The sequence below is a fragment of the Thermobia domestica genome, chromosome 17, assembly GCF_964235325.1.
Source record: "Thermobia domestica chromosome 17, izTheDome1.hap1.1, whole genome shotgun sequence".
Lineage (NCBI taxonomy): Eukaryota > Metazoa > Arthropoda > Insecta > Zygentoma > Lepismatidae > Thermobia > Thermobia domestica.
The window spans coordinates 695,864-717,605 of NC_137470.1; the positions used below are offsets into that span (position 1 = coordinate 695,864).

General features: G+C 35.6%; 1 protein-coding gene across 1 annotated transcript in view; it reads left to right on the top strand.

The window, feature by feature from the left end:
- LOC145674437 (uncharacterized) overlaps positions 1-12,961 on the top strand; it is a 53,723-nt gene extending 40,762 nt beyond the window's left edge. The window contains exon 3 of the mRNA XM_081744494.1: positions 4,772-12,961. Coding sequence (XP_081600620.1) covers positions 4,772-5,858 — 1,087 coding nt within the window. The 3' untranslated portion in view covers positions 5,859-12,961. The remainder of the gene's footprint in view (positions 1-4,771) is intronic.
- The last annotated feature ends 8,781 nt before the right edge of the window (positions 12,962-21,742 follow it).

Genomic DNA, 21,742 nt, shown 5'->3' on the forward strand with positions numbered 1-21,742 from the left:
AAGTGTTCCTATATACCGCAACAAAATTTGAAAAGTAGCATTAAAATGTACATGCCCTATAAAAGGAAATGAATCGCTCTATACTACCATATATCCCTTAAACGTGTTAAACCTCATCAAATTAATAACATGAATCGAACACCTTCCCGTGTTACCACGTATTGCTTACGTTTATATTTTGGTATTTATTTACCCAAACTCGGGAATAATCAAAACCAATAAATGTTCAGAAATGTATATTAAGTAATTTCAATTTGACAATTCTCAAATTTAACCAGAGTGATTCTAGGTACCCCTCCCAAAGGTTTAAGAGGAACGTATCAATGTACGAAAGTCGCGGGCCCCTATGTAACCATATAAGATAGTAAAGTCCCATCAAAAAATATAAATGACCATGTGACCATAATAATATTTGACAATTAGTTACCCTAAGAATGGGATAAACTAAACCACCCAATTTTCTACTATGATGCATATTCATATTCTAAGAACAATAACAAATTATTGGTTTGACAATTCCCAGAATTTAATGATGAAGGAATGTACCCCTTCCAACATTTAAGATTGATGCACAAATATACCTATGTCTTATGGAAAGTAATAAACCCTGTACCCATTCATATAATTATATAAGATAACAAAGCCGTTTCAAAGAAGATAAAATATGTCAATATCCTTCGAAATTGAAATATTTACTCATTTTTTATTCACAAATGGGAACAAGGCATACAGCATAATTTAGAATGGGTCCTAGAGAACCTTCACCGAATTTTTTCATTTTTTAATTCCCAAATTTAGGAAATGGTCTTTTGTACCCCAACAACATTTAAAAAGGAAGCGTCAAAGTATACTTGTAAATGAAAGGAAATGAACCCCTGTACATATCCTTGTACTGCGCTAAATCCTTATCAAAAGGAATAAATTGGATCAGTAACTTCAGAAATTTACATTTATAGCATTTTTACCCGTGAAAGGGATCGAGAAAAAGTACCAAAATTTATAGTGATATTTAGTAAGGCACTATAGTATTATACTGTATTTTTAAATTGGACATTTTCTAAAATATAAGACATGGGTCAATGTCCCCGCCATAAATATTCAAAGTGGTGCACTAATGTACCTGTGTCTGATGAAAGAAAATGGTTCCCTGTACACGCTCATATAACCATATAAGGTAATAAGACATCATCAAAAGGAATAAATTGTGTCATTAACTGAATACGTAGTCTCACTATTTTTTGGCAACTTTTTAACCGTAAAAGGGAACGAGATGGAAATGTAAAGGCTGGATCAATGTACCCTTCCCAAAATTTTGAAGGAGTTCACCAATATACATACGTCTTATGAAAGAGAATGAACCCCTGTACACGCCCATATAACGATGTAAGGCAATAAGACATCATGAAAGGCAATAAACTAAGTCAAACACCTCCGAAATTTCAATTTTTGGCAATTTTTTAAACGTAAAAAGGAACGAGATGGAAATTAAAGAGGTGGGCCAATGGAAAGATCCCAAAATTCTAAAGGATTGCACCAATGTATCTGTCTTATGAAAGACAATGGACCCTTGTATACGCCCATATAGCCATATAAGACTATAAAACATCATCAAAGGCAATAAACTAAGTCAAACACCTCCGAAATTTCAATATTTGGCATTTTCTACCCACGAAAGGGTAACAGATGGACCCCTGAAACTTATAAGCGTAGATACCTGGCTCCTATCCTACCATAACAAATTTTCAGATTAGGCAATTTTTAAAATCTAAGGTAGTAGTTCTATGTACCGCTGGCAAAATTTAGGGGATGGACCAAGGTATGGTTGCCAAATTTTGAGTGGGTAGTCCTAGGTACACCTTGGTCATTGATCCTGCGGCAAGGGCATTGCTGATTGACCTATGACGTCACTAATATTTTGCTGACCCAGTTGCACTAACTATTACTTTCCATATATACAGAGCTTACTACTACTTTCCATATATTAAGAGTGTTTCAAAACAACAGCTTCATTGTTCGGGCGTTGGATCCTGACACTGAGGGCAAAGAAAATGTATATACCAATCTGGGTGCACAAATACTTTCTTTCGGAATTATAAGCTGCCGAAACCATGAAAATGTGAACTTTTAAAGTCTATAGCTCTAAAACTATGAGATCTAGTGTAGTCGGATCAAAACTTTACTTAGGAACTAATATGTGCCCTATCCAAAAATCCATGTTTCATAAACCTCAGGTACTCACGAAACAATTTCTATGGAGGGAGTTTGGGTACGGGCATAAAATTTAAAGGATTCACCAACTACCTCTATAAAAATTGTTGCGCAGGATTCTGAAACAGTACTACCGCAGGATTCTGAAACAGTACTACCGCAGGATTCTGAAACATGGATATTTGAATAGGGCACATACTAGTTCCTAAGTACAATCTTGACCCGACTACGGTATAGGATTTAAATTGCATTTTTTCATGTTTTCTGCAGCCTTTAACTCCGAAGGGAAGCATTTGTGCACCCAGCTTGGTCTATACCTTTTCTCTTCCCTTGGTATCAGGATTCAACGCCCAAACGATGAAGATGCTGTATTGAAACTCCCTGTATATATGGAAAGTAGTAGTAAACCAGACCGTTACGGTCGCGGGTCCAGAATCTCGCTGAGGAAATTCATTATTTTTTTATAATTTCCAATATTGATAATTCTGATGTATATTTATATGAAAAAAGTATTCAATTTCTTTCGGTCTTAGAATTGAGACGACTTCCTTCACAGGCGAAATGCCAACAACACAAAATTACGTCATCCGTATCAACCTTGATTCGTACTGTCTGGGAATGTGACGTTTCTGGGCATGAAGTGATGAATACATCAGGGATAAACACGTCCTTACTGCTGTAGTATGGGCCAGAAATGAGTTCCCAGAAATTGTTCCTACCTGTGCATTAATTGCAAACAGTGATCGAACTTACAACACTAATCATGGGAATGATCCTATTTGAGATGTCAGCTCACTTTTCTACCTAGAAGAAGGGCGAAACACAATGTATTAGTGTTGTCAGCTAACAAATATTTATATTCCATTTCTTGTTGTGATAAAATGATAACTCTCTCTGTAAATCAATGAACGTAATATTATTGCGTTCATGTGTAAACGCCAAAACATCTGACATACTATATATATTTTCTTTTCCTATGTCACTTTTTTCCTTCTCTGGTAATGATAATAATAATAATAATAATAATAATAATAATAATAATAATAATAATAATAATAATAAAGGAATAACAGACTTACAATACCAATTAGACAAACATTGCCTTGTCATATAGAAAAAGTAATAATTACCAGGAAGGGATTTAAACCGAGGTAGTTCGAATTGGAGTTTCTTGCTCTCGGAATTTTTTCTAAGAAATCACCCCAACCGGTGATAAAATAATTTTATCTGTAAATCCATAAACGTTATATTATTGCGTTCATGTGTAAACCTAAGAAACATCTGACATACTGTATATCCTTTCTGTCCTATGAATACCTTCGACAATATTACTTTTCCTTTCCATTGTGGTAACAATAATAATAATAATAATAAGTGAGAGAACAGTCCTCAGAACATCCTTTTATATACGAGGCTTGCTCAGTTAAAATTTAAATTAGCATTGTTTTTCCCATTTTGATTTAAGAGCAATTAATGAGCTTCGGTAGCCGCTGACGGCTGCTTATGGAAAGGGAACGCTCTTCCCGAATGAGTACCAACTAAAATAAAATAAAACCTGAAATACTGGTACTATTTGCATCTTATATTTATGTGTGTAATTTACATCCGACAAAATGATAAAGAAATCACATTGTTTACTGTGAGAGTATTGAAAAACTACTTTTTTTTTTTTTAAATCAAAGGAATGCCGGCTACAATATTGTAGGCGCGCGTTATGAAGAAAAGAAGCTTGACATTTTTTTGACAAAGGTCACTTTCTGGTTATTTTTCCTTTACCTGTGACTAGAAGGGAATAATTTTGGGTTACCCATTTATACCAAAAATATAATTAACGGATTCTGACTTACCCAATTCAGTACACTCAGATATCTCTGCAACTTACTGACATAGAAAAAAGTCTATTTACCGTTAAATGTTCATTGCAAAATGAACCAAAACGTGAGATTAGATAACTCCATTTTTTCAGTTATTCCCTTTGACGTTGAAGGTCAAGAATTTTTATATTTAAATGCATTCCGAGCATGTTAAAAATGACCTACTCTGTGCAAAATTTTAAAAATAAATATAGCCTTTCTTTGTCATTATATTAAGGCTTTCTGCTTGTAATTACAACAAGTTCTCGCAATTACTTAATTTTCTAGCCTAATAATTGATGATATAATACATAAATAACTTCAGTGACTTCGTACTTCAATTATCCCTTATACTAATGAGTCCTCTTTCTATAGTATCTTTCTGATATTATACATAAAAATGTAGAAACGATTTGAGATAAAGAAGGAAGGATATTCTCTTTGCAGAATAGAAATATAAAAACTTCCCGATTGTACTCGGTTCCATATTTCTACAGCTTTTCATGTAACACCAGAATAGTATCATACTTCAGTTTATCACGAAATATAACTCATGGTTGCCTAATAACGTGAAAATTAAGATCTAATAATAAGTATAATAAAAAACTAGTATTTTCCTATTGTTCCTGTATTTTACATGCAAGCGCTAGGTATTTTTTGTTGTTTCTTATTATTTATCTCCATTTGCTTGTTTATTGAATTCGTTACAGATTCCATAGACTTTCTGTCTCCAGAAAGCCGAATGCGTTTAATATACGAAAAGATATAATTCTCCATTCAGCTGAGAAATCGCATACTTCGAACGAATTTTACAAAGGATACATGAGAGAACATTCGGCAATAATAACACATACAGGTGGAAACCCTCTTTCGTGCGAAGAATGCGGGAAGGCATTTAGTCGAAGTTCAACTTTAGCAACGCACATGTTAATACATAAAGGTGAAAAACCTCATTCGTGCGAAGAGTGCGGTAAGAAATTTAGGTATCGTTCATATTTGCCAATACACATGTTAATACATACAGGTGAAAAACCTCATTCCTGCGAAGAGTGCGGAGAGGCATTTAGTCGAAGTTCATATTTGGCAACGCACATGTTAAAACATACAGGTGAAAAACCTTATACATGCCAAGAGTGTGGTAAGAAATTTAGGGATCGTTCAGCTTTGGCAAGACACATGTTAATACATACAGGTGTAAAACCTTATTCTTGCAAAGAGTGTGGGAAGGGTTTTCTTGAAACTAAAACTTTGGCGAGACACATGTTAATACATACAGGTGAAAAACCTTATACATGCCAAGAGTGTGGTAAGAAATTTAGGCATCGTTCACGTTTGGCAAAACACATGTTAATACATACAGGTGAAAAACCTTATTCGTGCAAAGAGTGTGGGAAGGGATTTACTGAAACTAAAACTTTGGCAATACACATGTTAATACATAAAGGCGAAAAACCTCATTCGTGCGAAGAGTGCGGTAAGAAATTTAGGCATCGTTCATCTTTGGCAATACACATGTTAATACATACAGGTGAAAAACCTCATTCCTGCGAAGAGTGCGGAGAGGCATTTAGTCGAAGTTCATATTTGGCAACGCACATGTTAAAACATACAGGTGAAAAACCTTATACATGCCAAGAGTGTGGTAAGAAATTTAGAGATCGTTCATACTTGCCAAAACACATGTTAATACATACAGGTGAAAAACTTCATTTGTGCGAAGAGTGCGGAGAGGCATTTAGTCGAAGTTCATCTTTGGCAAGACACATGTTAATACATACAAGTGAAGAAACTTTGTAGCCACTAAGTATATATAGCTATTTTTCGCTGTAGGGCCGCGGTGGTTCAGTGGAAGAGCGTTCACCTCTGGTGCTTGGGGTCCCAGCATCGATCCCAGCCCCCGCCAAGTGAACTTCGTTGTGGAAAAACACCGTGTGCGTGGGTTTCCTCGGGGTTTCCCGTTTCCTCCAACTTTCTTCATTCCAGCCTTTTATTCATTACTCATCATCAACGTCTCCTTTATCTTCTTCGGCATAGGCGTGGGACGTAAAACTGAAAGATTTCAATTAATTTTGCGCTGTAAAAGGGTACGTACAAAACGGTCGACGGAATTCTTCTTAAGCAATGCAATGAGCAGTTGTCAAATATTGTCGTGAAACAAGTGTATTTACCATCAGCTTGATGGTTATTATCGTTTTGTTCAAAACTATTGTTCGAATTAGTTCAATTACGACCGTGTATGTGAAAGACAACAATATTTGCGTCATTCATTACTGGGAGCTTGAAAACAGGAAAGTTATAGAGGAGAAAAGATGAAGGAAAATCCAGGAAAAAAGGATTCGATAGCAAAAGAAGAAAACTACAGAAAGAAGAGAATTGCAAAGAATAATGAAAACTTGAAAGCCTGTGACACAAAATGAGAAATAAATCTGGGAAAACGGGGGAAAATTTGAATTCGTCCCGAGAAAAGAAAAAATGTATATAAAAAATCAAACTTACCAACCGAAAGTGGTAGAAATAAAACATTTCCGGTTTTACGTTGAACTCTATAGAGCAAATTCGGTAATAACGACGAGCGGCTTTCTGTAATGGCAAATCCTTTAGATTGGATCTGGCAAGAAATTACCGATAAATAAATTACCACACGCAAATCAAGCCCAAAACTTGGCCAAGCTCGGCCAGCAAATGTAGAGATCTTAGGTTGAGGGCTGCCCACCACCGAATTTTGTTCCGATTCGGCCAATAGTTATAAAGAAAATGCTGCTGGCTAATTAAGTAGTTATCAAGAAATAAGGTATGAAATGCAACCCGTGTTCGCCCTGTTCTTGGCCGAGTTTGACCACAGAATATACCAGTACTTATTCCTTAGGAAATTGGCTAGTATTTCACAAACTTTAGTAAACATCCGGCTAATATTTAATTTAAAAATAAACTCTAGTAAAAACCGTAAAGAGGATGACATAATATGTTCTCAATTGATACAGATACCGCAATTTGTATCATATTTCTTTCACTTCTGGTATTAATACAGAGATTGCTGTCGAGATGGAATACACTTTTGGGGTACTTAATGAATTACATAAAATCCCTTCTAGCTCTCCAATCTATAACACTCAATTTATAACCGGAAGTGATTGATATCTGCCACTTCTGCTTTTAGTATAAAGTTTAGAGTCGAGATAGAACATTTTCTTGGGACAGTAAATGATTATAGAAAACCGTTTCTCCTTATTTGTTATCTTTTCTAATCTATTGCGATCAACACTGGGTTTTGCTGCTTCCGGTTTGGAGTTTAAGAGAGATAATAACTTAACTGTTCCCACAACGTTAAATTGATTCCATAAAGCTGCTTATCCCTATATCTTATAGTTTATGGTCTATGTAAATTAAATTGAAACCGGAAGTTATAGGTGATTTCTACACTTCCTTTTTACTAGAGTGTTAAGCACGAAGATGAAAGTTACTGCTGGAACGCTTTATCGATTGCTGAAAACTGCTTCTTACTATCTGTTATCGTTTTCGCTCTAAAGTGATCAACGTTAAAACCGGAAGTGGTTCATTTTTTTACCACTTTCGGTTTTACTAGAGTGTTAGTGTGAAGATGAAGGTTGTCCCTGATATGCTATATAGATCCCTGGAAACTGCTTCTTACTATCTAATACCGTTTTTGCTGTATAGTGATCAACGTTGAAACCGGGAATGGCTCAAGTCTGTTACTTTCAGAATTTACTAGCTTGCTAAATGTGAAGAAGGTTATCGTTGAAAAATTTAATTGATTGCTGAAAACATCTTCTTGTTATCTATTATCGTTTTTGCTCTATAGTAATGAATGCTAAAACTAGGGATGGCCACGAGCGAGTTTTCTTTGAAACTCGACTCGACTCGAAACAGACATCCTTGAAATCGACTCGAGAACTCGGCTCGAAAAATTTCCTCCGACTCGACTCGAATTTGGTTCGAGTTTCGAGTCGAGTCGAGCGAAGTCGATCCGAATCGTGTGTGTAGTTCAAGTACTCTCTTCAAGTATCATATACACACAATACAATTATTATCAATGACACTACTACTACTACTACAAATTATTATTATTATTATTATAAGAGCCGCCGTGGCTCGTTGGTAGAGCGTTCACCTGTGGTGCATGGGGTCCCGGGTTCCATCTCTGCTCCCGCCAAGTGAACCTTGTGGTGGTCGAACACCGTGTGCATGGGTTTCCTCGGGGCTCGCCTGTTTCCTCCCACTTTCTTCATTCCACCATTTCATTCATTTCTCATCACCCCATCTCCTTTAGCCTAGCAGATATAAGAGTGGGACGTAAAACTCACATATTTATTATTATTACAGCGTTTTGCTTCGCAATCGGAAGGTCCCGTGCTCGAATCCAGAGTTCAGTATCCTGACTGAGGTTTTCCAGGGTTTTCCTCAGTTACACCAGGTCAATGTTGAGATGGTACCTTAAAATACAGACCCTGGCCGCCATCCTTGCACTTCCTTTCCCAATGTTGTTATTATTGTTGATTTGTTGAGTGCTCCAGTGTAAAATGACCTCTGAGATTGTATCTGGTAGCATAGTAATAAATAAATAAATATATCTCTCGTTCACTTAATTCTGCAAAATATGGCTGATGGTGGGCATGAAGTCATACGTTTGCAGGTACATATACACTTCCTAAGAGACCACCACTTCTACGATACTTTTTTGATACGAGAAAGACACAAACTTTGTCTCCTAGACTATTGTCATGGTCAGTATATGAGTAACTTTAAGACACAATCTATGCTACATTCGCGAAGTGTTCTCTCGGGATTCGTGTAAAATTGATTCAAATGCAAAGTTCTCCGCGGCCCAATGCATATTGCACTAATTTTAACGGCCCATATGTAATTTGCATATTTATGGGCCTTCATATATCCGGAATTCAATCATACACTACTATAACGCTCGGGAACAACATTGTTTTTACACTAGCTTCTTTAGATGGAACTGGACATGAATGTGGGTATATACAAAACAAATTGGATCTAAGAATTGTTGTGAATGAATATTAGTCTAGTAGTACTTTACTGAGTAAATAGGCAGAACGATATGGAGTAGAGATATGAATCGGATAAGCACAACAGTGGCTTGTGATTGAAGAAGACAAAATTATGTATGTAACACTGTTGTCAGAAATAAGATAAACTACGAATAATGATAATACATTGTAGATATTCATTATTATTATTATTATTATTATTAATTTCAGCACGCAAAGTGTCACACATGTAAATATTTCGTGAAAGCAGAGAAATGAACTTGTTTTTCCGATTGCCTTTATAAATAGCTGTGAGATTCTTCCTGTTATTTTAAGGAGTGTCTGCAAATTTTGACTACCATATCTTTGCTCAAATAAATGACACACTGCCGCAGAAAGGTAATATTGTTCTTCTCTTATTTTTATTACCTACAATAAAAAGGAAAGAGCGTAAAACTATTCAGTAAAGAAAAGTCTGAACCTCTGTAGGGACCTCTGATTACAGATTCCGTTTGGTGGTAACTTGTTTACTTGCAGAGTTGCAGTGCTGTTGAACAATAAACCACACGTGTTCAGTTGCAGAACTCGTATTCTGCAGTCTAAATCTGTAAGAACGTTTGCCTCCAATGAATAAGATAAAAGAGAATTTCTGTCCATACAAAATATGAAGAAGCGAAGTCAGCACTTTATTTACCATGATATGCGGGGAGCGCGGTAGCTCATTGGTAGAGCGTTCACCTCCGTGCTTGGGGTCCTTGGTTCGATCCCAGCTCGCGCCGTGTGGACCTTGTGGTGGAAAAAAACCCTGCTCGTGAGTTTTCTCGGGATTCTCCCGTTTCCTCCCACCTTCTTTTACGGTTTCCTATATCTCTCATCACCACCCTCTCCTTTAGCCTAACCGGCATAACCGTGGGACATAAAATTTCATTTCATTTTTACCATGATATGAGAGGAGTTAGCGAACATAATGATAATTGTCACTTCTGGTAAAATTAAGTTATTAGGTGGAGTAGATTGGTATTAAACCACAAAGGAAACTTGTTTGGTATGTGTCATTGTATCGAATTGCATAGGAATGATGAAATTTCTTTTCATACTTACTCGAAAGTAAGAAAATGTGGCATACAATTATGTTTCCACGAGCTGCCCATATTATACAAATAACAAATTTATTATCCGCAATAGGCTTTTTGCAAATATTGGTAATAATAATAATAATAATAATAATAATAATAATAATAATATGTAGAAACTAGATGACGATTATTCTTCTCGCAAGAAATTCTAAATATGAGGAATTTAAAAATACCATAGGAAAATTATACAGCTAAAGACAATATAGGAATATTACGAAAGAATATAATGAAGATAATTTAGAATTAAGTATGATTTCTTTTGTCACTAGAATTCTTTATAATGATTGATACTAACAGAAAAACAGACTAATAAAGCAATGTGTTAATACTGAAAAATTAGTAATTTCTCCATATAGCCTATATTCAGAAAACTGATCAATTTTGAATTATCCCTTTCACTAATCATTCATAATGGGAGCCATTTCAACACAGCTATACCCAGTCACATATATAAAGACAAGGAGATTTAATGTTGATAATTATGGATGGGGGGTAATTCGATATATATACATAATCGATATATATATAATAAAATATTGGAAAATATTGTAAATTTTAAGTATTAATTAATTAATTACGATTATTCATAACGTGAGAGCTGCTTCAACACGGCTATAGCATAAAGGTGTATACCAGAAGATAAATTGATACCGACATCAATTTGATTAAAGAGGAGTTACATTAGACACATCATGTATAAGCCTATATCCATCTTAGAATACCCCGGCAACGCTGTTATTTTTTTGTTCTGGAGTTAGCAGTTATCTGAATCACCGCGGTGCTCGTCCCGGGTTTAGGGTTGTGAACGGATCGAGTGGCCCGGCTAACAGCTCATCTACTATCGAGCCGAACCGAGAAGTGAGCCGAGTCAACACCTCACCTAACCGCGACGGCAAAATCCGATGACTCACCTGAGCCGAACCAAACCGATTCGGTGGCTGATCCCGAACGAGCCGGCTCGAGTTGTTCGCTCAGTTGAACCGAGACTAGCCCGTTGACATCACTTAATCGGGTTAGGTTTCTGCTTAGGTTCAGAAATACGACCGTGCAGGTCTCAGCCTTGATGGTAAAAATTACAGTATATACATATATTTGTGCTCACGACATTTGAGGCTGTCCTTTTATTTTAAAAAATAATCTATTGTTGTCTCGTTATCGAGACGAGATGAGATGCAAACAGTGTCCCCTCTCGTGAGCAACACTAAAAGTATTCCGCATTACGGCTTTCATTTCTCATGGCTTTCGCTTTCCAGTTTAATCAGGCCATGACTTCAAAACGAGCTAAACGAGCGAGCCATGTATCAAACTCGATTCGACTGGAAACTCGATCTCAAAAACAGTAACTCGACTCGAGAAAACTACGTTTGACTCGGCTCGACTCGTGCCCATCCCTAGCTAAAACCGGAAATGGCTCATTTCTACCATTCCCAGTTCTACTAGAATGTTAAGAATAAGATGAGAGATTCCCTTGAAACGTATAATCGATTGCCGAGAACCGCTTTTCGGTATCCATTACCGTTTTTGTTTTATATTGGTCAACGTTAAAACCTGAAATAACTATTTCTACCATTTTGTTTGTCGAATCATTTCTATTAATGAACTCTCTAGAGAAAATCTACTTATTGAAGAAAGAAAAAAGAGAGAGAGAGACAGAGAAAATTCGCATCCTTTTAAATGCTATCGTTTGAAGTAACGGACGTATGTATGTACGTACACTGACATTACGATATTACAAGTTCCACTACGTGATCCTAATAATAATAAAATCTTAAAGAGGATCATGTTATACTTTCTGTACTGGTTTTGGAACCAGAAGTTCTAGTATATTTCTTTCACTTCCGATTTGAGTAGAAGGATTACTGCCAAGATGGAATATACTCTTGGAGCACTTAATGAGTTACCTAAAAAGCCTTCTCGCTATCTACTCTATAACGCTCAATGTTATAACCGGGAGCGATTGATTTCTACCACTTCAAGTTTTAGTTGAAAAATTAGAGACGAGATAGAACATATTCTTGGGACACTTAATGGATTTCAGAAAACCTCTTCTCGCTATTTAGTATCGTTTTAATCTGTTGTAATCAACACTAAAATGGGAAGTAGTTGAGTTTTGCTACTTCCGATTTGATTAGAAGTTTGAGAGGGGAGACGATATTAATTCCCACAATGCTATATTCATACCTAAAACAGCTTCTTCCTATCTCACTATGTAGATTAATTTGAAGCCAGAAGTCATAGTTAGGTTAATTTCTATCTCTTCCGGTTTTATCAATATGTTAAGGATGAAGCTGAAAGTTATCCTTGATACCCTTTATCGATTGCCGAAAACTGCTTCTTAAAATTTATTACCATTTCCGCTCTATAGTGATCAACGCTACAATCGGAAATTACCCATTTCTACCACTTCCAGTTGGCGAATCACCTCCATTAACGAACTCCTTCGAGAGGAACCACTCTACTTATTTATTGCAAAGAGCAGAATTTAAAAAATTCACATTCGTCCAAAGTTATCGTGTGAAGTAACGGTCGCACGTATGTACGTAGTAATATCGATAAGTTCCACTACGCGATCTCAATTAATACTTCATATACCCCCGCCACACGCACACACACACACACTAGCATATGTACACACGAAAGTATACCTGGTAGTATCCACACGCTTACGCCGGAAACTAGAAACACACAGACAGAGAGAGAGAAAATCTTGTTGTTCCTTTCAACTGAATGCACCATTACTCACAAAAAACAATTAAAAAAGAAAAAGAAAAAAGTTGTAAATTAAACTTTCAAAGATTGGTACCACTGCTGCATGTAACACATGAAATTGTTCCATAATGATTGATTCCATAATATGATGTATATGGGTTTCTTAATGGTAGTATAACAAAATACCTTCAAATTGAACACAAAATAAAAAGTGAAATTTATTCCTCAAACTTTGTAAAATCGAAGTAAGTGGGCATTATGGGTGCAGTCTACAATAACAATATATGCAAATAAATTTTAATATACTTCACTTTTTCTAGTGGGTGCAATAAAGCTTTGAATAGTGTTTGGTTTCATTATCATTAATATATATATATATATATATATATATATATATATATATATATATATATATATAAATATATAATATCATTAATATATATATATATATATAAATCCCTCTACCAATATGGAGACCTCTTCGCAACCGGTAGAACGGCTGGAGTATAGAATTTTTTTGGAGGGATATGTCGTCTCTAGACATTGAGGATGACACCGTAGTCAACTTTTTTCTTCAAAATTGATGTATTTCTTCCTGTTCCCAAACTGGCGTTTTTTGGAGACAATTCACTCAAGTAGCTCTTCGGAGAACAGTATAGATGCTTTTTTACGTACAGTTTCAGGCAATTTCTGCGCCCATTTAAGCAGAAGTACCAACGTTTGCTCAGGCGTCCAATTAGCAAGCGGACTTCCGGCGAAGCTGTGTATAGATGTTTTACGCACCTCTAGTTATGGTAACAGATATGTATGTATTGATCTGATGGAGCGACGAGGTCTTTATTCTGGTCCTTCAGCTTTTTACTATATACAAGGAGTATCAGACCACCTGTCCCAGGCAATTTTTCTTGTCTCGTAGTGCACGTAGACACTTCAAACAAAAAATGAACTACCAAATCGTATGTGAAGAACCAAATAGTGGTGCTTCCGTATCCAGTTGAGTAGGGGGAATACTTCCACGGGGGATCGACTTCAAAAATTTTAAAAGGAATACTTCCACGGGGGATCAACTTCAAAAAAATTATATGAAAAGTAGTATCAGTTTCGATTTCTTTTTAAGTAGGCCTATTATTAAAAAACAAACAATTTTGCACGAAACACTTTTCGTTAAATTCTATGGTTTGGCATCTATGGATGTTATTTGTTGTTCAATTTCTATCAGACGACCCGTCCCACGCATTTTTCTCAGTTCGTACTTCGTAATGCAGGTAGACACTTCAAACAAACAAACAAAAAAAAAAAAAGGAATGACCAAATCGTATGTGAAGAATCAAACTGTGATTCTTTCATATTTTGCGGCGTAGCGAGAATACTTCCGCGGGGGATCAACTCCAAAATTTTCAATGGAAACTGGTACCAATTTCGATTTATTTGGAAGTATTATTGAAAAGGAAACAACTTTTACAGGAACATTTTTTGTTAAACTCTACGGTTTGGCATCTATGTATTATTTGCTGTTGAATTTGCAACTGAGAACAACAGTTTTAATTGGTAATGACTCCAAAAGAACATGAGATAGCACGTGTTCTATTAAATAGTTGTTGCAAACTCTTTACAGCATTCAGTGTCAAACGTTATGACATATCTCGTCTACTTATCAACAAACGAAAACAATATTACAGGACAGCACTAGTTTAAATTTCGGAATCTGAACCAATTTAAAACAGAAAAACAGAGAAAAGCACTCTTTGGTTTTAAACTACGTATGAAACAAATTTGGATGTAAAGTCCAACAGCCTCCCTAAAAATCAAACATACGAAATCACTGCCACTCTCTTACTCTTCTAAACTTATGTAAACATTTTAATAAATTACTTTTCGGAACGCATTGCACTAACAATTGTTCAAGAATAGTACAAACAAACAAACTGAAGATAATAAATAAAATAAATGACATGAACTGCAAGTTCTGAACATTCTCACCAAAATGTTCTGATGAAACATGGGTTCCTGGCGCTCACCCATTGACAAAACTCCAGATGTTTATGGAAATCATTATTCTTGGAGTTTTTGGCGCAGACGAACATGATAGGGATTTAACGCGTTATTGTGAAGAATCCTCCAAATCATTATGTGGCTCATAGCAGCATCCCTAGCTAATCGTCCTGTTGAGATTTGGGGAACCACAAGGACTGCATCAAGGATGTCGGGAGACAGTTTATCCTGAACATGGCGCCTGATCTGCAGACTTCGTTGTGGTGAGGATGGACGTTCCCAATCCTTTGCACACAAAGTGCCGATCAGACAATATATTCTGATGAAGGCAAATCGGTTGAGAGCTACGTCCATGTGACATACCTTTTGGTATGCCTCTGAAACAGGATGCGCTACATAGTATTCGGATGTCTTTACTCCAGCATTCTTGCGCATCCACAGTGAACAAGCATCATTTTATGCGTCTTGAAGTGGTTTCATAAAACACCTATCAGTGAGTTGAGTCTTGTGAGTGATATGTGGAGAAGTACTGACCAGTGAATCCTGTTGTCCCACGCATATTTAATCACTTTCTGTTCTTTATGACTGCCATGTCCATCAACAATTAGCAGAACTGGGATGTGAGGGGAAGGATGACAGAATTTCACAGTGTTGCAACGAAGTTTAAAAAAAAGTATCACTCGTTATCCAATCAGTACTTTGTGCTATAGCAATACTCTCAGGTGGAGCATCAACCAACAGTCCCTCACTCATTCTTTCGTGCGGAAATACGACTATGAAGAAGGGTAGTACAAACTAACCAGTAGCACTCACGCAGAGTATCAATGTTATATTCCGACCTATTTCGCCCGACGTAGGATTGCAAGATTTTGTAAGCGAAAGAACGGGACACCAATCTCACGCTCTATAGCCATTAAGATCACGGTTCCTACTCATTTGGTAAGAATCGATTATATCTGTCTTTTCCAGATTAGTAGCCACTTACAATTTTCCAGTTCACTTTTATATACAGTTAGCACAAATGAAGCCCCACAAAGGATGTATAAAAATGTGGAGAGGTAACGGGAGAGCTGCCTGGTGTCCCTTATTCCGAATTAGGAGCTTTTGCGTTTAACATGCCCTAAATATTGCGCCAATTACGAAGTCACTTCTCATAAATTGGGAAGTCACTTCTTAAGCTCGCATAAAAACCTTTCACAGCACTCTGTTTATCTTTGTTGAACCTGTCATTGATATTTAGTTCTTCAGCTAAGTCAAACTAGCTTCAGGTATTCTTACCGTGATAATGATATTAAACGATCAGCTAACTGTTTCACATTGCATTTCAGCCCTTTTCCATACATATATTCCTGGGAAAGTATTTTCTCAACTCCTAACTTACGCGCAACAGGTAATTTCATTCCTTGCTTTCGCTGTGACAGTCTGTGTTGCAGAGAAGTATTTGGGACACCAAATCTATGTATCAAATGCCATGTGAAGCAGTTAGCTGATCGCTTAATGGCATTATCATAATAAGAATAACTAAAGCTAGTTTGGCTTAGTTGAAGAACCAAATATGAAAGCATCACCATTTGTTGTTTGAAGTGAATACGTGCACTACGAGCCAAAAAAAAAAAGCCTGGGACGGGTGATCTGATACACCCTGTATACATGTTACTTTAAAATTTCTTCAAAATTCCTGAAATGGGTTAAGTGAAATAACATCTGAGGTTTGAAAACATTACTTTCAGTTTCAAACAGTGTTCAGTTCTTTTAAAATAAAACGTTTCCTTTAATTGGTGAATATGCAACTGAGGTAAACCTTATGGCGTTTTTTTTTCTTCAAATGTAATTTTCTGTTATGTAAAAGTAAAGCGTTGACTTTCATTTATATATCTACAGAAGACTTCAAAACTGCTGTAATATACACAAAATCTGTAAAACTGAATTTGCGCTGAAAATGTGTGAGAACAATATTTTTACAATTTTAAACATCATGTTCACTTCTGTATATATTAAGTGTTTCCGAGGTTCCCAACATAGTTTCGTTGGGGTGAAAGTCCGTGGCCATAGGAAAAATTGTTGAATATACATCTCAACTAAAAGTTCATAAGAATAAAAGTTTAGCAGTTTCAAGCGTAGGTTTCAATTAAAGCGGGTTGAAGGACATTTTTAGATACCGTATTTACGCGAGTCTAAAACGCTCTCAAATGTGAGACGAAAAAAAGAACTACTCGGCATTGACTTTTAAGAATGAAAAAGATAAATAAACAGGTGAAAACACAATAAAATTTTTCGTCTTCCATTTTCAGTTTCCAATTTCTCGATAAAACAATTTCCCATTTTTCGGAAAATGTGGGTATTCCTAGTACACATTTTTCACAGAATCATGACTAACGAGATTAGCTATCTCCGGCGAAACTCAATAGTTTACTGCTGTAAATTGGGTCTTTCTGACAGTGCAAAATGTAGGCCTAAACTTGCAAACTCGAATGTAAGACACACCTTGATTTTGGGGCTGAAAAATAATTAAAAATGTGCGTTTTAGGATTGCGTAAATACGGTATTTGAAAATGGAGGACAGGAGGATAAAACAAGACGCTCAGCCATTCACGATATCCCAAAGAAAGCTACATCCATTTAAACTGTGACTTTTCCTTCCCCACGATCGTGAATACAAACTAGTATTGTGCGGTCATTTCTTGAACATGGATAAGAATATTGCACTTTGTTATTAGACCATATAAAGAAAGCATAGCTCATGCAAGTTGGTGCTCTAGCACACAACGTCTTGCTCATACTAAACTACTTGAACACTAGATTTGAGGCAAACTGTATTGATCGTCAAGGAGCCCGAGGCTTATTTTGAGTTCGATGAACTACGCTTTCTGGGAGTACGGTTAATCTCTGTTGTATTGCAGCGTATAGATTCACGACCGGGCTCATCTTTGCCCGAAAACAAAAGGATATATAAGGGAAGCAATTTGCCCAAATTGCTCCCCCCCCCCCGCCGTATTTTTATTCTTTACCATTCCGCTTCAAAACGGATAGAATTCAACAGAGAGCACAATGAACAAATGTGCTCTCATCTATGATACGAGACTTTTTAGACACCCTGTAAACAAACTTCATATATCTTTGCTTCTTGAAACTATTGTCATCCCCTTTAAACTTTTAGCCTTATACGTATAGCTTTACTACGAACTTTTATATTAACCTATCATCCTCCGCAACGAAATCTACTTTTTTTTTTTCTTGACACTCACCCTCTTTAAATCAAATCTTTTTCAAGCTGTTGCTTCGTAATGAACAATTTAATTCAGTCGCATTTTTCATTACAACCTTAAGTGCTCATTGACGAGTGTTACATCAGGAGGCAAGTAAAAGTCTTGAAGCCTAAAATACCAATTAATCTATAAAGAAATCTTACTCCCAGTAGTGACAGGAAATGCAATAGTGTTGATTATCCGCATTAATTGAGACCGAGGTTACGCATCTAATTAAACATGCGTTTTTTTTTAGCAAAGAAAGGCACTACAGTACATTGTTACTTTTCTTATAATACGTCAAGCTTGAAAAAGTGATGGCGGAATCTCAAGCAACCTTCAAAGCGTTCAGGTACTAGTTTAGACTATCATGTTTACGATGTTCCAAGGAAAATATATAAAGGAGAAAATGTCTGAAGAGTGATCAGATGGAATGATGCTTGCTTTCTCGCAACCTTTTAGCTTCAGTGCCTTGTGCTGATTCAAAAATTATTATATTAGAAAATAGTGGATATATGATAGCACTGCTTTATAATTATTACTGCTTTCTAATTAATTGAGACTGTATTTTTTGTGTCTCAATTAACAATTGTTTTTATTTTTTCTCAACTAATATAGATCGTTTTTGATTATTTTTACAAATCAACCCACTACAAATTTCCCATATATTCCCATATACAAATTTCCCAAATTTCAAATCTTGACCCACTGACCTATTCCATCTTTGGTGCAGACATTATATCCTTTGGGGAATTTCCTTGGAAAAAATCATCATAGTCCAAGTCTTCAAAAGTGTGAAGCCTGATTGAGATTCAGACATCATTTCAACAAACCAGAAAACAAGATACAGTAATCGGAAGAATTTTCATTGAATTTGCGTAATGAGGACAACATGATTAAAATTTCGTACTCATCAAGATTACTCGAGAAAAGTATAAGTAAGTCATAAGAGCTGTCAGCTTAACAACTCTCTTCTTCTTCGGTCGGGGTAAAATAGGACTAGCTTATCAAGTTGCATGTCAAAGTTTAACTTTCTAAATTAAATCATTCTGATTTGCTCAGTGATGATATTAATTTATATTAAGTAAGCAAAGCTTGTAGCATGTAAAATGTCACAAACATTATCACACTAGAAGTTTACTGGAAAGATTTACTGGAAGTGAAAATACAAGTATTGATAAATTACTTTCTTATTGGAAAAAGTTTCTTCAATTTACACACAGTATGAAAGATTGTAAGTTACTTTGAATAAAACCGTCAGTAATAGAATTTAATTACTTGACCAATAATTATGTACTAATGTTTGCACTAAATTATTTTGAGAACAAACTTACATCATTTACTTAAATTATTTTAACCCCAGCCAAAAACAGGGAATAATTAAGGAGGAAAATAAGTAATTTAACATCGAGGAAGAGTTGCACCTAAACAGATGAAATTACTCGTACTTTTAAAGAAGCTCGAAAGCAGTTGACTGTACCAGTAAATATATCAGCACAATCTTCCTGTCTTTGCCCAACAATGAAATATTAAAATTACCCTTACCAATTTCAACCTAGAGATTACAAATGTTCAGAAAAGGAAGTTCATATCTCTTTTAAGGGCTTGATTGTGCCGACGTTTTAAAGTTATTTGCCTTTCTCATTGTTAAAGCATGTCATACACCATGAACGAGCTCGGTATTCCGTTTTGTACGCACTCAGTTCGAACTTTTTACATGTTCGAACTTTTTAAAAATCCCGTCAATTAGAGATTTCGGCGCCCGGGGTGAAGTAGAATTCGGCACCCAGTACAGACACCTTAGAGCTTCCTTTTTTTAGATAAGAAAAGCAGCTTTTGTTTTTATGCTACACTGAACTTTTATTAAGCTGCTTGAAAGATCATTACAACAGCCAAAAACGATCATTATGTATTCTTTTACAAATAAAAGCTGCTTTCAAGAGGTTTATTTTGGAATTTCTGTTAAACTTGACAAAACTCCCTTTGGTTCTACTCAAATCCACTTGGAGAACAGTTAAGGAAACTTACAGTACAACTATTTGTAATATTTCATACTATCGATAAGAAATGAAATTTCACTACATTAGAAACTTTGTGCTTTTAAAATGTTCGACATGAATTATAGCATTAATTTCCAGTAATAATTGTAAACTTTTGTAATTTTATTCTGTAGGTAAATAGGATTTTAATTTCAATTATTTTACGGTAAAAATATTTGGTGAAATGTAATGGAAATTTAGAAGGAGCCTTCTTTGCGAATTTCTCAATATTGATCTATGGAGTTAAAGAATATGTTTAATGCTGTATTTCAAATCCAAAATATAGTTCGCTACAACATTTTGAAATAATAGTAATTATGTAATCCCTTAATGAATAGAAGTTTTGAATTTAAGATTGCTTATTATTAATTAACATATTAAAAATACACTAACACACATACAAACATATACATTATATATATGTATACGTTTGGTATGTATGCTGATAGAAAAACCACAAAACTAGATACGTATGCACAAATGAAAATATCCTGGCGATATAAGTAGTTTATGGAGAAATGATTCCAACAAATTCCTTCAAATTGGAAGCATTTCACATTGCCTATGAAGGAAAAAAAATACACTGGTAGCGATCAGTGTTTGAAAAAGAGAAAATTCGCTGACTCCTTTTTTACAACTGCTTGAAGTTCGAAAGTGTTATTATTTCTCCTGTTTACATACACTTTTAACATTCCCGCGAAAACAGCAACTTGCATGTCCTCTCGTGTCTCTTCACTCCTTTCATTTCCGTATCTTCATTCTCACAGAAATATTAATCCCATTGGTTAGAAAAGCATGATTAAGTAAGCAAACTCATCACCATCAACGTATTTCAGACTCAGACTTTGACTCTTTCTGATTTTGAAAACGCTCTTGAGTACATTATAAATCATTTCTTAGCACCTTATATATATCACATCGTGACTAAAAATCATATACAACAATAACTTTCTTTGAGTACTAACATGTAACACTTCCCAAGCAACACTCCGATTTTGATAAAATTTGGCAGGTAGATATTACACATGAAATAAATGAATACGTATTTTCTTTTTACGGAAAAACAGTTTTGGGGGTGCATGGGGTCCGCGGCTCGATTCCACTTGGCGCCAAGTGAAATTTGAGGTGGACAAATACCGTGTGCATGGGTATGGGTTTTCTTGGGATTTTCCATTTTCCTCCCACTTTCTTCATTTCACCATTTCATTCATCATCATTCTTCCTTACCGTAGGTGCATAATCGTGCAACTAGATATTTCATTTAATTTTAATTTCAATAATAATAATAAACAATTAATTCAACTGAAAGACTGTAATTTATGTTGACGGCAATTATCATAAATATGCAACCATTATAAAAACAATTCTTTGAGTAGAAAGATAATCCTTTCCAAGTGTTAACGAATGCACACGAGATAAGACATGTCTCGAGGAAGAGACGAGACGCGCTTTGTGACATCCAAAATAAGACGTGACAAATGTTTTGGACACGAGATAGCTTTTAAAATGTCTCGTCTTGTCTGGAATGTCTCGAAATCAAAAGTCTAA